This window comes from Littorina saxatilis, linkage group LG1, assembly GCF_037325665.1.
Source record: "Littorina saxatilis isolate snail1 linkage group LG1, US_GU_Lsax_2.0, whole genome shotgun sequence".
Classification (NCBI taxonomy): domain Eukaryota; kingdom Metazoa; phylum Mollusca; class Gastropoda; order Littorinimorpha; family Littorinidae; genus Littorina; species Littorina saxatilis.
Window position 1 is genome coordinate 3,329,178 of NC_090245.1, and position 14,368 is coordinate 3,343,545.

The 14,368-nt window shown below is 42.0% G+C and overlaps 1 protein-coding gene across 2 annotated transcripts in view; it reads left to right on the forward strand.

Annotated features, from left to right (window-relative positions):
- LOC138959449 (uncharacterized protein KIAA0513-like) overlaps positions 1-14,213 on the forward strand; it is a 28,689-nt gene extending 14,476 nt beyond the window's left edge. Inside the window, exons 4-8 of one of the 2 annotated variants that reach the window (XR_011453721.1) lie at positions 4,480-4,621; positions 7,086-7,154; positions 7,550-7,644; positions 8,804-11,147; positions 11,189-14,213. Coding sequence is in view for 1 of the 2 variants with exons in the window: in XM_070330952.1 (XP_070187053.1) it covers positions 4,480-4,621; positions 7,086-7,154; positions 7,550-7,644; positions 8,804-8,856 (359 nt within the window). In the remaining variant the exon portion in view is untranslated. Of the gene's footprint in view, positions 1-4,479; positions 4,622-7,085; positions 7,155-7,549; positions 7,645-8,803 lie in introns of both variants that reach the window. The other variant, XM_070330952.1, reaches the window with a different exon arrangement.
- The last annotated feature ends 155 nt before the right edge of the window (positions 14,214-14,368 follow it).

The window sequence follows — 14,368 nt, forward strand, 5'->3', positions numbered from 1 at the left end:
TGATTGGTATGTTCATTATCGGAATTATGGTTTATTTGTGACAAACTGATCACGAAGATTTGGCTCTGTAATACATTGTTTTGCTGAGCTAATGTATTGATGCAAAGTATGCTTTTCTTTGCGTTTATCTTTATTGCTTTACACCCAGTTTTGAACACTACCTTATGATCTACAATGCTTCTATATAATGCGCTTCATGTACATAAACTTATATGTTCTACCATTAATGATGTTTTTATGTAACCATTTTTCTTTTCTTTTTTTCTTCTTTTTTTCCCCCTAGTGATAGTTGTAGTTAAATAGTTTAGTCCCTCTTTAGGGCGAGGGCCAGATGCAAAAAAGCATATCTATGCTTATTCTTGTCACCCTCGAAAAATAAAGATTTGTCATTGTCATTGTGTCATTGTCCGAGTCTCTCTCTCTCTCTCTCTCTCTGAACTACTTACTCGGATATTAGCTCCTCTGTACTTTGTAAATATTGTAGGAATTTGGAAAAGTTGGAGAGTTAATACCAGAGACCGATGGGTAATAAACTGGGGAATGAAACGGGAGAGAGGGACATGGGAGGATGAGACAGGGTGGGGAGGGGGGGGGGGGGGGGGTCAGCAAAAGGAAAGACATTGGGAAGACGAGGGGGAGCGTGAACGAGCTGCAGATATTATCATTAGGATGATGGATAAAAGATATTTGCTTTTTAGAGCGCATTATGGTAGGACAGATGATAATTGTGCATTTTCGGGAGGGGGGCGGGGGGTAGAAGAGTGCGTATTTGGATGAAAGCAGGATTGGGTGGAATTATGAGAGGGGGGGGCGGGGAGGTGGGGGGGGGGGGGGTAGTGCAAGTTAGACCGAAGCGAAGAGTATAAGGGAATGTGCGGTTGTTGAGGTAGGGGTGGGGGGGGGTGGATTGAGGGGTTTGCAGGAATAAAGAGGCTGACAGATTAGTGAGCGTTTCTCTCAAGTTCCGACAGGTCCAATTTGTGGCTGTCCCCTCCGTTATTCGCTGAAAAGCAACAGATGGCGATTTTTGCTTGATTTTCTTGTATTTCCTTTCTTCTTTCCGTCGTTTCCTTCTTCCTTCTTTTTATATATTTCTGTCAGATGGTAATGCCGATGATCTGTTTTATGTCGAAGAAGAAAGAAAAAAAGATTCTTGTAACGATCGAGCCCAAAAATGATGAAAAGGGCAAATTGAAGGAATTAAAAAAAACAGCAGAAGACTATAGATGAAGATAGCATAAAAATGATTATAAAATGCAAAGAAGTAAGCCGATTAGATGTTAATGAATATGTTGAGACACGGCCTTGTCTGTCAATACAGCAGATGAAGGGAAATTCTTTATCGTTCAAACGGACAAGAACCGGACCCTGTTTCTCTAAGAATCATGTCCTAACATGGAACGAAAGAATTAAGATTTAAATTTGAAGATTGTGAACTGAAATTGTCAGTTTGTTGGGAAGTCTTGAATCCACCACTAAGCTTTTCTCGCTCCTTGTTCCTCTTTTACTGTTGTTGTTGTTGTTGTTGTTGTTGTTGTTGTTGTTGTTGTCGATGTTACTCATTTCTTTAACTGTTTTTCCTAGACAAAATCGTCTTTAACAAAACATCTATCAGAATGTCTGAAACAATTCGGCAAAAGTTCAAATCATTCCGATGAATAGTTTTGAAATTGTCTTGTCATCCGTGAACTAACATGTTTTGATTCATCGATTTGCTTATTTTTCATTTTATAATTTTTACTAAGTCCATCTAAAAGCACATTTTGTTTGTGATCATATACTATTACTCTACATACATTGAAGCAAAAGCACACCGAATTTTAACACAAACAGTTCTGTTTCATGAATGCTGTGGTCAAATGACTTGGAAGAGAAAAAGGGTGTATTTGAAGGTAGCTCCTGCGAAATATTTAGCCTGTAGGACAGTAAGCATTCTCTCTTGCAGTTCCCAGCCCTACTAGCTCAGAAAAAGGCTAAACAATGTGTACAAAACGTTGTTTGTTGTGTGCAGTTCCCAGGCAGCCTTACCGGTGACGACAAGAGCTTCGTGTACAAAATGTCGTGTGTTGTGTGCAGTTCCCAGCCCTACCGGTGACGACAAGAGCTTCGTGTACAAAATGTCGTGTTGTGTGTTGTGTGCAGTTCCCAGCCCTACCGGTGACGACAAGAGCTTCGTGTACAAAATGTCGTGTGTTGTGTGTTGTGTGCAGTTCCCAGCCTTACCGGTGACGACAAGAGCTTCGTGTACAAAATGTCGTGTTGTGTGTTGTGTGCAGTTCCCAGCCCTACCGGTGACGACAAGAGCTTCGTGTACAAAACGTCGTGTTGTGTGTTGTGTTCAGTTCCCAGCCTTACCGGTGACGACAAGAGCTTCGTGTACAAAATGTCGTGTTGTGTGCAGTTCCCAGCCTTACCGGTGACGACAAGAGCTTCGTGTACAAAATGTTGTGTGTTGTGTGTTGTGTGCAGTTCCCAGCCTTACCGGTGACGACAAGAGCTTCGTGTACAAAATGTCGTGTTGTGTGTTGTGTGCAGTTCCCAGCCTTACCGGTGACGACAAGAGCTTCGTGTACAAAATGTCGTGTTGTGTGTTGTGTGCAGTTCCCAGCCTTACCGGTGACGACAAGAGCTTCGTGTACAAAATGTCGTGTTGTGTGTTGTGTGCAGTTCCCAGCCCTACCGGTGACGACAAGAGCTTCGTGTACAAAATGTCGTGTTGTGTGTTGTGTGCAGTTCCCAGCCCTACCGGTGACGACAAGAGCTTCGTGTACAAAATGTCGTGTTGTGTGTTGTGTGCAGTTCCCAGCCCTACCGGTGACGACAAGAGCTTCGTGTACAAAATGTCGTGTTGTGTGTTGTGTGCAGTTCCCAGCCTTACCGGTGACGACAAGAGCTTCGTGTACAAAATGTCGTGTTGTGTGTTGTGTGCAGTTCCCAGCCTTACCGGTGACGACAAGAGCTTCGTGTACAAAATGTCGTGTTGTGTGTTGTGTGCAGTTCCCAGCCCTACCGGTGACGACAAGAGCTTCGTGTACAAAATGTTGTGTGTTGTGTGCAGTTCCCAGCCTTACCGGTGACGACAAGAGCTTCGTGTACAAAACGTCGTGTTGTGTGTTGTGTGCAGTTCCCAGCCCTACCGGTGACGACAAGAGCTTCGTGTACAAAATGTCGTGTTGTGTGTTGTGTGCAGTTCCCAGCCCTACCGGTGACGACAAGAGCTTCGTGTACAAAATGTTGTGTGTTGTGTGCAGTTCCCAGCCTTACCGGTGACGACAAGAGCTTCGTGTACAAAATGTTGTGTGTTGTGTGCAGTTCCCAGCCCTACCGGTGACGACAAGAGCTTCGTGTACAAAATGTCGTGTGTTGTGTGCAGTTCCCAGCCCTACCGGTGACGACAAGAGTTTCGTGTACAAAATGTCGTGTTGTGTGTTGTGTGCAGTTCCCAGCCTTACCGGTGACGACAAGAGCTTCGTGTACAAAATGTTGTGTGTTGTGTGTTGTGTGCAGTTCCCAGCCTTACCGGTGACGACAAGAGCTTCGTGTACAAAATGTCGTGTGTTGTGTGTTGTGTGCAGTTCCCAGCCTTACCGGTGACGACAAGAGCTTTGTGTACAAAATGTCGTGTTGTGTGTTGTGTGCAGTTCCCAGCCTTACCGGTGACGACAAGAGCTTCGTGTACAAAATGTCGTGTTGTGTGTTGTGTGCAGTTCCCAGCCCTACCGGTGACGACAAGAGCTTCGTGTACAAAATGTCGTGTTGTGTGTTGTGTGCAGTTCCCAGCCCTACCGGTGACGACAAGAGCTTCGTGTACAAAATGTCGTGTTGTGTGTTGTGTGCAGTTCCCAGCCCTACCGGTGACGACAAGAGCTTCGTGTACAAAATGTCGTGTTGTGTGTTGTGTGCAGTTCCCAGCCTTACCGGTGACGACAAGAGCTTCGTGTACAAAATGTCGTGTTGTGTGTTGTGTGCAGTTCCCAGCCTTACCGGTGACGACAAGAGCTTCGTGTACAAAATGTCGTGTTGTGTGTTGTGTGCAGTTCCCAGCCCTACCGGTGACGACAAGAGCTTCGTGTACAAAATGTTGTGTGTTGTGTGCAGTTCCCAGCCTTACCGGTGACGACAAGAGCTTCGTGTACAAAACGTCGTGTTGTGTGTTGTGTGCAGTTCCCAGCCCTACCGGTGACGACAAGAGCTTCGTGTACAAAATGTCGTGTTGTGTGTTGTGTGCAGTTCCCAGCCCTACCGGTGACGACAAGAGCTTCGTGTACAAAATGTTGTGTGTTGTGTGCAGTTCCCAGCCTTACCGGTGACGACAAGAGCTTCGTGTACAAAATGTTGTGTGTTGTGTGCAGTTCCCAGCCCTACCGGTGACGACAAGAGCTTCGTGTACAAAATGTTGTGTGTTGTGTGCAGTTCCCAGCCCTACCGGTGACGACAAGAGCTTCGTGTACAAAATGTCGTGTTGTGTGTTGTGTGCAGTTCCCAGCCCTACCGGTGACGACAAGAGCTTCCTGTACATGTTCCTGAGGGAGCAGCCCATCTGGCAGTCTCTGCGCTTCTGGAACGCTGCCTTCTTCGACGCCGTGCAGTGTGAGAGGTCCCGGCGTCCTATGCCCACCAAGTGAGTCTGCTTGGCTCGGGCTTGGACTCAGTGACGTGTGTGTGTATGTGTGTGTGTGTGTGTGTTTGCGTGCGTGTGTGCGTGCGTGTGTGTGCGGTGTTTCTGTGTGTGTGTGTGTGTGTGTCCACTCGCATGTCCGTGTGTGTGCTGCTGTCTACCTCTCTCATTATTCAATCTCTGTTCAAACATGATTCATATTTCTTTCTTTTCTTGTTCTTTATAATCTCAGCTAATGGAATCAATCAGCTCTCGTTTGCAAATATTTATGGTTGTGACACTGATCCTTTATCAATCCTACCCCTGCCATTCTACCAGCATTTTTGACCCGGCCTCTACCACCCCAAACCACCCCCCCCCCCACCCCCAGTCATTAACTGCCACTAAGCAGGCAGGCGATCGATTCTCGCTCCCAGACGCCTGGAGCATAATCCGTTTTGTGTGGAATTTATCTCTGTGAATTGACACCTCCACTCCCCCCTCCCCTCCCTTCTCTGCTTAAATAAACTCGCCACCTTTTTACCAGGTTTTCCCTAGGTACCCACTGTGAACATTTGTTCTCTGGGGGGGTAAGAGGGGGACAGAGGACACGCTAGGGGGGGGGGGGGAGGGGGAAAGAGGTAGAGAGAGAGAGAGAGGGTTGAGAGAGAAGGAGAAGGGGAAAAACAGGGAAGATACGAGAAGGATGGAGGGAGATAATTGGATAGTGTCAGTGCCAGTGTGTGTTTGTGTGTGTGTGTGTGTGTGGGTTTTTTTCAGTGTACGTGCGTGCTTGCTTGCGTGCGTGCGTGCGAGCGTGCATGCGTCCGTGTGTTAAGATATATGACACGGGCTAATGCGTGTGTTAAGGTATATGACACGGGCTAATGCGTGTGTTAAGGTATATGACACGGGCTAATGCGTGTGTTAAGGTATATGACACGGGCTAATGCGTGTGTTAAGATATATGACACGGGCTAATGCGTGTGTTTGTCACCTTTCAATCCTTACACATGCAGTTTCTAGTTAAGGTAAAAGTCGGTATTTTGGTCATTTATTTCTATTCAGATTTACATTTGTTTGGAACTAAAAACTTTCAAGCACCCAGCACAGCGGGGAAATTAGATGAGCTGACACTGATTCCACTATTTATTGCTTTTCCCAGAGCAGTAATATCTCTGCAGTGATATCTCTGTCTGGGGTAGGGTGGCGTTCGTTCCAAAGTTATGGTGGAGAAATTAAAAATGTGCAAGAACTTGATCGATGTAAAAGTTCTTCGCTTGTGCTTCACTCTCGTTCTCATTACTTTATTGCTTTATTGTCCCATCGCTGGGAAATTCGGGTCGCTTCCTCCCAGTGGAAAGCTAGCAGCAACGGAGTCGCGCTACCCAGGTGTCTGCGTGTTTAGGTGTATTCAGCCACCTGCACTTATGGCAGAATGACCAAGGTCTTTTACGTGCCATTGTGATGACACGGGGGTGGGACATGGCTTCCGTCTCTGGGTCTGCACATAAAGTTGACCCGTGTCCGTCCCGGCCCGAATTCGAACCTGCGACCTTTCGATCACAAGTCCAGTGCTCTACCAACTGAGCTACCGGGCCCCCGTTTAAATGTATTGTGACGTCACTCTCGTTAAATGTATTGTGACGTCACTCTCGTTAAATGTATTGTGACGTCACTCTCGTTAAATGTATTGTGACGTCACTCTCGTTAAATGTATTGTGACGTCACTCTCGTTAAATGTATTGTGACGTCACTCTCGTTAAATGTATTGTGACGTCACTCTCGTTAAATGTATTGTGACGTCACTCTCGTTAAATGTATTGTGACGTCACTCTCGTTAAATGTATTGTGACGTCACTCTCGTTAAATGTATTGTGACGTCACTCTCGTTAAATGTATTGTGACGTCACTCTCGTTAAATGTATTGTGACGTCACTCTCGTTAAATGTATTGTGACGTCACTCTCGTTAAATGTATTGTGACGTCACTCTCGTTAAATGTATTGTGACGTCACTCTCGTTAAATGTATTGTGACGTCACTCTCGTTAAATGTATTGTGGCGTCATTCCCGGCTGTGTGAAGGTCTTCCTCCCTCTTTCTCCTTCTAAAATGTTGGTCCATCCCTTCCAAGTTTTCTTGGTGGGCAATTTAATTAGCAGATACGGTGTATTATTTATAGGTCGTTCTGAAAAGCTCCTGCACTGTGTGTGTGTGTGTGTATGTGTGTGTGTGTGTGCGTGCGTGCGTCACGGCGTGTGTGTGTGTGTGTGTCAGTCTGTATTTCTGTCGTCTGTCTACGGTCTGTCTGTGTTTGTCTTTGTTTCTCTGTCTGCCTGTCAGTCTACATTATGCTTTGGTCTAGCTTACCCGCCCGTCATAATTATATTCCTGCACGTGGACAACTGGAAAATAGTGCAATAACCTGAGTGTGTTGATGCCTGTGTGTGTTGATGCCTGAGTGTGTTGATGCCTGTGTGTGTTACAGTTCAGCAGCCAACGACACCATGACTGATGACAGGAACTTCCAGGAAAATATTACCTTTGGACAATTAGGGTAAGGGCTGACACACACATACACCTCATGTACTCAGCTGAACTGTTTGGAGGGGGGTGTTATACCGGCCAGTCAGTGTGGGCACACATACACACACAGACAGAACCAGACGGACACTGACAGACAGACGGACGCGCGCACGCACACACACATACGCACACACACATACAGACAGACGGACAGAGATCGGACAGACGGACACACACACACGCGCGCGCACGCACGCACACACACATACGCACACACACACACACACCAACCACACACACACACACACACACAAACGCGCACGCAGGGATCGCACCAGTTTCTCTTAAATAATGATTTCAAAATAATGAAAGTTCAAAGGCGAAAGGAGTGTGACATATCTGAAATCCCATCTTCATTTTGTGCAGAACCTTTGCGTGCAACATGAGAGCCTTTGGTTTGAGTCGAGAGCTGTGCACGGAGTTTCTCCGCAAGCAATCCACCATCGCCAACTTGAGTGAAGGTAAGGGAGGGCTGCAAGGCGTGTGTATTTTGTATGTTGCTAGAGTATAATATTGTATGTTGCTAGAGTATAATATTGTATGTTGCTAGAGTATAATATTGTATGTTGCTAGAGTATAATATTGTATGTTGCTAGAGTATAATATTGTATGTTGCTAGAGTATAATATTGTATGTTGCTAGAGTATAATATTGTATGTTGCTAGAGTATAATATTGTATGTTGCTAGAGTATAATATTGTATCTCACAAACTTTATAGGGGGTGAAGCCGTTTTGAACTTTCGGTGATCAATAACTTGATGCGGAACAGGCATTACTGGCAAAGAAAAGGTATGAGAGACACCAATGACGTTTTTGAAGAACTAATATGATGTGCTGCATTACTAGCACCTGTGATTACAGGCCCCTCCATTGACAGGACACCTCCAGATACAGTGGAACCCCCTGTTTAAGACTGCCTAAATTAAGGACTTCCCCCTTCTTAAGGCCTCTGTTTTTCAGATGTGCTGTTCATAGCCTCCGTAAATCCAGTACCTCCATTTTAAGACAATCTTTTTTCCAGATTTGTTGAGGTCTGAAGAGAGGGGTTGCACTGATTTTGATACGCTCCTGTGTCCCATAATCTCTTCATTTAAGAGAGAGGTTCCACTGTTTTTGACACGTTCCTGTGTCCCATAATCTCTTCATTTAAGAGAGAGGTTGCACTGTTTTTGATACGTTCCTATGTCCCATAATCTCTTCATTTAAGCAAATTGTCTTTGCCACGACTGAAGAGATCTTGGCTGGTCCCAAGGGCGTCCTTTCATAACAGGTACCACTGTTTTTGACACGTTCCTGTGTCCCATAATCTCTTCATTTAAGCAAATTGTCTTTGCCACGACTGAAGAGATCTTGGCTGGTCCCAAGGGCGTCCTTTCATAACAGGTACCACTGTACTATTTTACTAGTTATCTTTAATGTGCCTCTAATCACATTCTTTAGGCTTGCTAAGACTTTAATTTGCTTCTAATCACATTCTTTAGGCTTGCTAAGACTTTAATTTGCCTCTAATCACATTCTTTAGGCTTGCTAAGAAAGAGTGTTGCTACACTGACAATTGATGACCTTTGCGCAGTTTATCATATAAGTATTGACCTTGAAAAATGTGTGTGACTGTGCAGAACATGTGAAGCTGTTAAGAGACCAGATGGAGAAGATGAAAGACGAGCAGTAGACGCAGTGAAGGGAGAGAACCACACCTCAAGTCATGTCTTCGTGTCGTCGCTTTCCAACTAGGACTTACCTACCCTTTGCTGCTGAAACTGGGACTGCAATTCTCAAATCGCCAGGAATTCTCAACAACTGTGCAAGGCTGTGTGTTAGGAATTTTATTTTATTTTTATGCATTGAATGCATCATTGGTCCGACAAAAAATAAACGACTTCAGTCTAGCACAGTTCTGGAGTTTTGTTACAACACGGCGGTTCTCAACACTTTTAGACCACGGTGAGAAGAAATCCAATCAGAGCTAGTGCTACCATTTGGGTTGAGAAATGGGCTTATTGGGCTTAGCTGACTTACTTTGTAGGTTTTAAGTGATGTGTACTGTGCACCTCATCAGAGCTGTTTGTTAAAGTCAATCCACAATCGGGGACTTTTTTAAGGCGGGAATTATGTTGAGCACAAACACTGTCTGGCTAGGTCAAGGTTGAAATAACTTATTCTTTTTTTTTATGACTTTCTATCATGGTAGAAACATTAATTTTGCCTGGATGGTTGCCATTAACGACGACATAAAGTATTTGTGTTTTCATAGGAAATGGACATGTGACTGGGATCACTATAGCTCTAAGGAGAACTGCAGAAGGGAGGCAACTCGTGATGTGAAATATTAACCCATGAAAAGGTGGTCTTGGGGCAAGATTTGTCAGTGGAGTGTTGGTAACATCTGCAACATCAGTGTTATCCGATTCTGAAAGCCAGTCAGCTCTTACTGCTGTGGCCTGTCAGGAAAGGGTTATTTTATACAGTTTAGTTTGTGAAACACTCCTTCTGCTCTTCTTATATCATCTGAACTCTTAAAAAAAAATCTTTATTCACAAGCTTATTCTTGTAACACAAACTGCGATGAAGAGCGAATGCAAAGTTGTGAATCATGGAAAGTGAAATGTAGGAATGTCAAATATCGCCTTTTGTCTGACGACTTCCGTAGTTCAAGCTGGTTTTCATTGTTTGTTTTAATTTTAATTGTTTTGTTCTTTATATTCTTTCCATTTTTTTCTCTCAAAAAGACTTCATGCAATCAGTTTAAACTTTAACTAAGAATTCAGCAACTGAACATCCTTTTGGCGACGTAGGTATGAAAATGTGACTGGTCAGTGTTTGAAGGAAACAAAGGTAAAGTTTTGAATTTTGCACTTTATGCAACTTCAAATTGATAAATCCTGAATTAAGTTTGAGAAGACAATCAGTAAACAAATTTGATGAAGTATGGGAGTAGATGCTTTATGCAGAGAAAGTTCGGCTAAGAAGATCTGTCCATGGCTGCATGTCTGAAAATTGGAATGCATAATGTCTTTGAATTAGTGTTTGTATGGATGATCATATATGTTGTACAAATGCAGTGAACCCTTCCATCAAAATACTGTATGGTGCTTAGAGACATCTTGGAACCAGAATGTTGGCACTTTATGTGGCGTGAATCACCAGTTTCCCCTGCCAATGACAATACAAATGATTTGTTCTATGTTTGTGCATATTTTAAATGAAAATGAATTATCCAGTCAAATTTGTGCACTATCAATATGGGTTTATTCATTTGGTGCATTCAGTATCTTGTCGCTTTGATAGTAGGAATGAAGGACTCGTTCCCATGACAACTAAAGTCACAATGGATGTTCCACGCTAGAATACTATGTTCACTGTTTATCAGCTACATGTAGTTTCAGGTTTGGTTCATTATCAAATCAAAACAACAGATAGACTGCTAACAAGCCAAAGTTCACAATCAACAACACGAGTGTTTATGTCAATAATCAAACATTCCAATAACCTATAATTCTTGTTTTTTTTAGTTTGGTTCATAATGGAAATTGCTTTCTTTGTTGACTGCACACCACTGTGGTTAAAACAATGCGTGAGACTGCAAACATTTGCCATCACTATATGTCAGTGGCTGGGTTACCACACGCATCTTCCTCAACTGGTTTGCTTTCCAAAAGCAAATTATTCAGTATGGAAGGCTTCACCAGCTTGTAGATTATCCAGTCAGTTTGCATGCATCAATGATTTTTTTATTTGTAAACCATGACAGTGTGATAAAGAGTAGAAAGTGTACATTCCATCCAGTAGTAACTACGTGTAGCCTTATTCATGTTGTAGATTTCAACCAGTAGTAACTAGCCTTATTCATGTTGTATATTTCAACCAGGAACGATTAGTGTTCAGACGACGTGTTTTGTTCTTTGGTTTTGAAGATGTACCCTCATCATAATGCAATGCATGTAGCTTTTCAATGATATCCAGGTGTGTTAATTATAGCTGATTTTGCTATGTATGATATCCAGGTGTGTTAATTATAGCTGATTTTGCTATGTATAATTAACGCAGTGTTTTCATAGTTGTACAGTCACGGTCATTAACCTGATCCTAAGAGCAATCTCAAAGCGACTACAAGTTGCTATTGGAGCCCCATTCCATCAAAGAAAAGTTGGTTACTTTAGGATGAGAGCATGAAATGTATGTACATATAAGGAGTGTAAAGGCAATTGTGTTATCCCTATTCCATCAAAGAAAAGTTGGTTACTTTAGGATGAGAGGATGAAATGTTGTTCGTACATATAAGGAGTGTAAAGGCAATTTGTGTTATCCCTATTCCATCAAAGAAAAGTTGGTTACTTTAGGATGAGAGGATGAAATGTTGTATGTACATATAAGGAGTGTAAAGGCACTTGTGTTATCCCTATTCCATCAAAGAAAAGTTGGTTACTTTAGGATGAGAGGATGAAATGTTGTATGCACATGTACATAAAAGGAGTGTAAAGGCAACTGTGTTCATAACAGAAGTGTTTTCATGTGATGACTGTTTTTCTTTGGGTTAGAAATGACATGTAGAGGTTGCTTTCCAGTGTTACTGTTTCTTACCTGTGTTTTATTGTTGACTTGCATACAGGGCGGACAACTCACTTTGTGATTGTGGCGAGTGTTGCCATTACATGCATTCCTTTTCTCTGAAATGATCTGTGAATATCTATGACGTGTGTGACTGTAGTTTAATTAGTCTTGACTCTTTTTTCCCTGGAGATCTAACCATGTTCAGATCCAACTGTTGGTTGGGATGTTGGTGTTTTGTTGTTGTTGTTTATTTTTTATTGTTTTTATTTTGAAGATCTGATTCCATGGATAGACCACCACCAAATGTGTGGAAAAGTTAGATCTCTCCCAAAGGAGGAGTTTTCCTAAACAAAGGAGATGTAGGGACACTCAAAGCAAGTAATGTGTTCTTACATTGATTTATGTTTCATTCCATAATGCGCTTTTTGCAAGTTTCGAAGCACTCAATTCAGACATTACTGAAATACAGCGCTTGTTGTCATGGTACCCCTCAAAATGGACGCAAAAACCTCTTGTTTTCTACTCCTCATGCGCTCCACACCTCCATCAGTAGAACTGACATTACACAAGAGATACACGATATAGCAAAACAAAACAAGCTGTTCTGTATAGATAATTGATTTGGCTTTTTCATCGTATGTAAACGTTGCCAAGTTAAGCCTATTCTGAATTTTTAATTGGTACCTGACGTTTTTGTCAGGTCGATTTTGGGGGTACCCTTACTTCGGCGGCGGTCACGTAATACCTATAACAGAAATCTTTGATCCGAAAAGTGTGCCAGATGGTCAAGTGAAAGGCCTTTAATGGAATATGAAGTTTGAATAAAATGACATGCGAATGAATGTTTTAGTTGGGGTACAAAAATGGGTGCAATAATTTTTTGGCTCAGTTTACTTTAGAACTCATCTTGCACAAAACGCTACAACTTGAGAGGAAAAATTGCACTTTCAAGATTCAATTCCTTTCATGCAAAAATTCAGCCTGTATGAGATACCGCTCATTCTAAGCTAGTTGGCTTATACACATAGTAAGTTTATATGTAAAGAAGCTATTGCATTCCAATATTTTTATTTCAGTTTTTGTGATGACAGTAGTTTAGTTGGCACTATTTTCTGCTTGAAGTTTTATTCCTTCTTTTCCCTGTGCCCATCTTATTTTTGTAATCGCGAGTTACCAATAGCTCGTATTTGGGTTTAAGAGGGTTTTTTAATCAAAGAATCGGGACATATGTTGGGTTTTTAGTGTAGTGAGTCAGTGACCAATCAGTTCCTTTTGACTGAATGACAATGCTGATTACATGATATTATCACATTTTATGTTGATTTCTATTGATATTTTGTTCAGTGCAATATCATCTAGACTATACTCAGATCTGTATAATATATCAGGGCATTTTGATAGCATGGATGCATGCTTCTTGTAGAGGAGTTTAGTTCAGATCTGTCATTTCAATCATTGTCGCTCATTATTTGCATATCCTGCTTGTATGGGCCTAACGCTAATTTTAGTCAAAGTTAATTAAAATGACGGTTTTTTGGGCGTGAACTCATGGGTGCTTGGAACATTTCGTTATAAACAATGAATATTGTCTCTGAAATATTCACTTTTCTAACTCCAAACTTTAGTGTGTCTTTCTCATCGTGTATATACTCCATAAAGCGGATAGCACTCTCTGGATATATAACAGCACAAAGTTTGCGCTTGCACTAAATATTCTGCAGTTGTGAAGACATGAAGTTCTTGTACATCATTGTAAAGAGTGTGCATGACGTTTTAGTTTAGATGTCAAGCGCTTAGAGCAAGCCTTTTTAACGAAAGTTTTTGATTTAGCGCTATATAAATGTTCTTATTATTATTATTATTATTATTATTATTATTATTATTGTGAGCCCCCTGAAGTTTCATATGGATAATTATTGTCTCCAAAATATTCTCTTGATGAAAATGTTAGTGAATTTTTTCTCATTGTGTGTATATTCTATTGAACAACTCACTCAGTAGTTGTAAATAAACGTCAGCTTTATTCCTCTTACTAAATAATCCTCAGAAATTAACTTTATGGAAGTAGTACGTCATGTCACTTTTCACTTTTTCTAAATATAGGTATCATAGTTTCAACATGAACTGTGCAACACAAACAATAAATAGTAATCAGTTTCTGCAGCTTCTTGCTTTAAATCTCATTGTGTAATTTCAGTTGAATTTTGTTAGAAAAAAAGTTAAATAGGCCAAAGCTTGCAAATGTAAACTGTAGTATCACACACATAGTGGAGTTGTTATGTAGTTGTTAGAATTGTAGCGATGATTAATTGTGAGTGGCGCTACATCCATGTGCCAGATTTTGCATTACATGTAGTGATGTTATGTTGACAGGTAGTGGGGATCCACTGCAAATCTTTTGCCACGTTGTATAACTTGCGTCAGTTGTATAACTTGCGTTGTATGACTTGCGTATGAATAAAGTAGTCCAGAATGCTCTGTATTTTGTGCAGTCTTTGTGTGTGTGTGTGTGTGTGTGTGTGTGTGTGTTTGTGCGTGTGCGTGTGTGTGTGTGTGAGAGAGAGAGAGAGAGAGAGAGAGAGAGAGTGTGTGTGGGAGTGGGAGAGAAAGTACCTCACACCCATTTTAGCTGG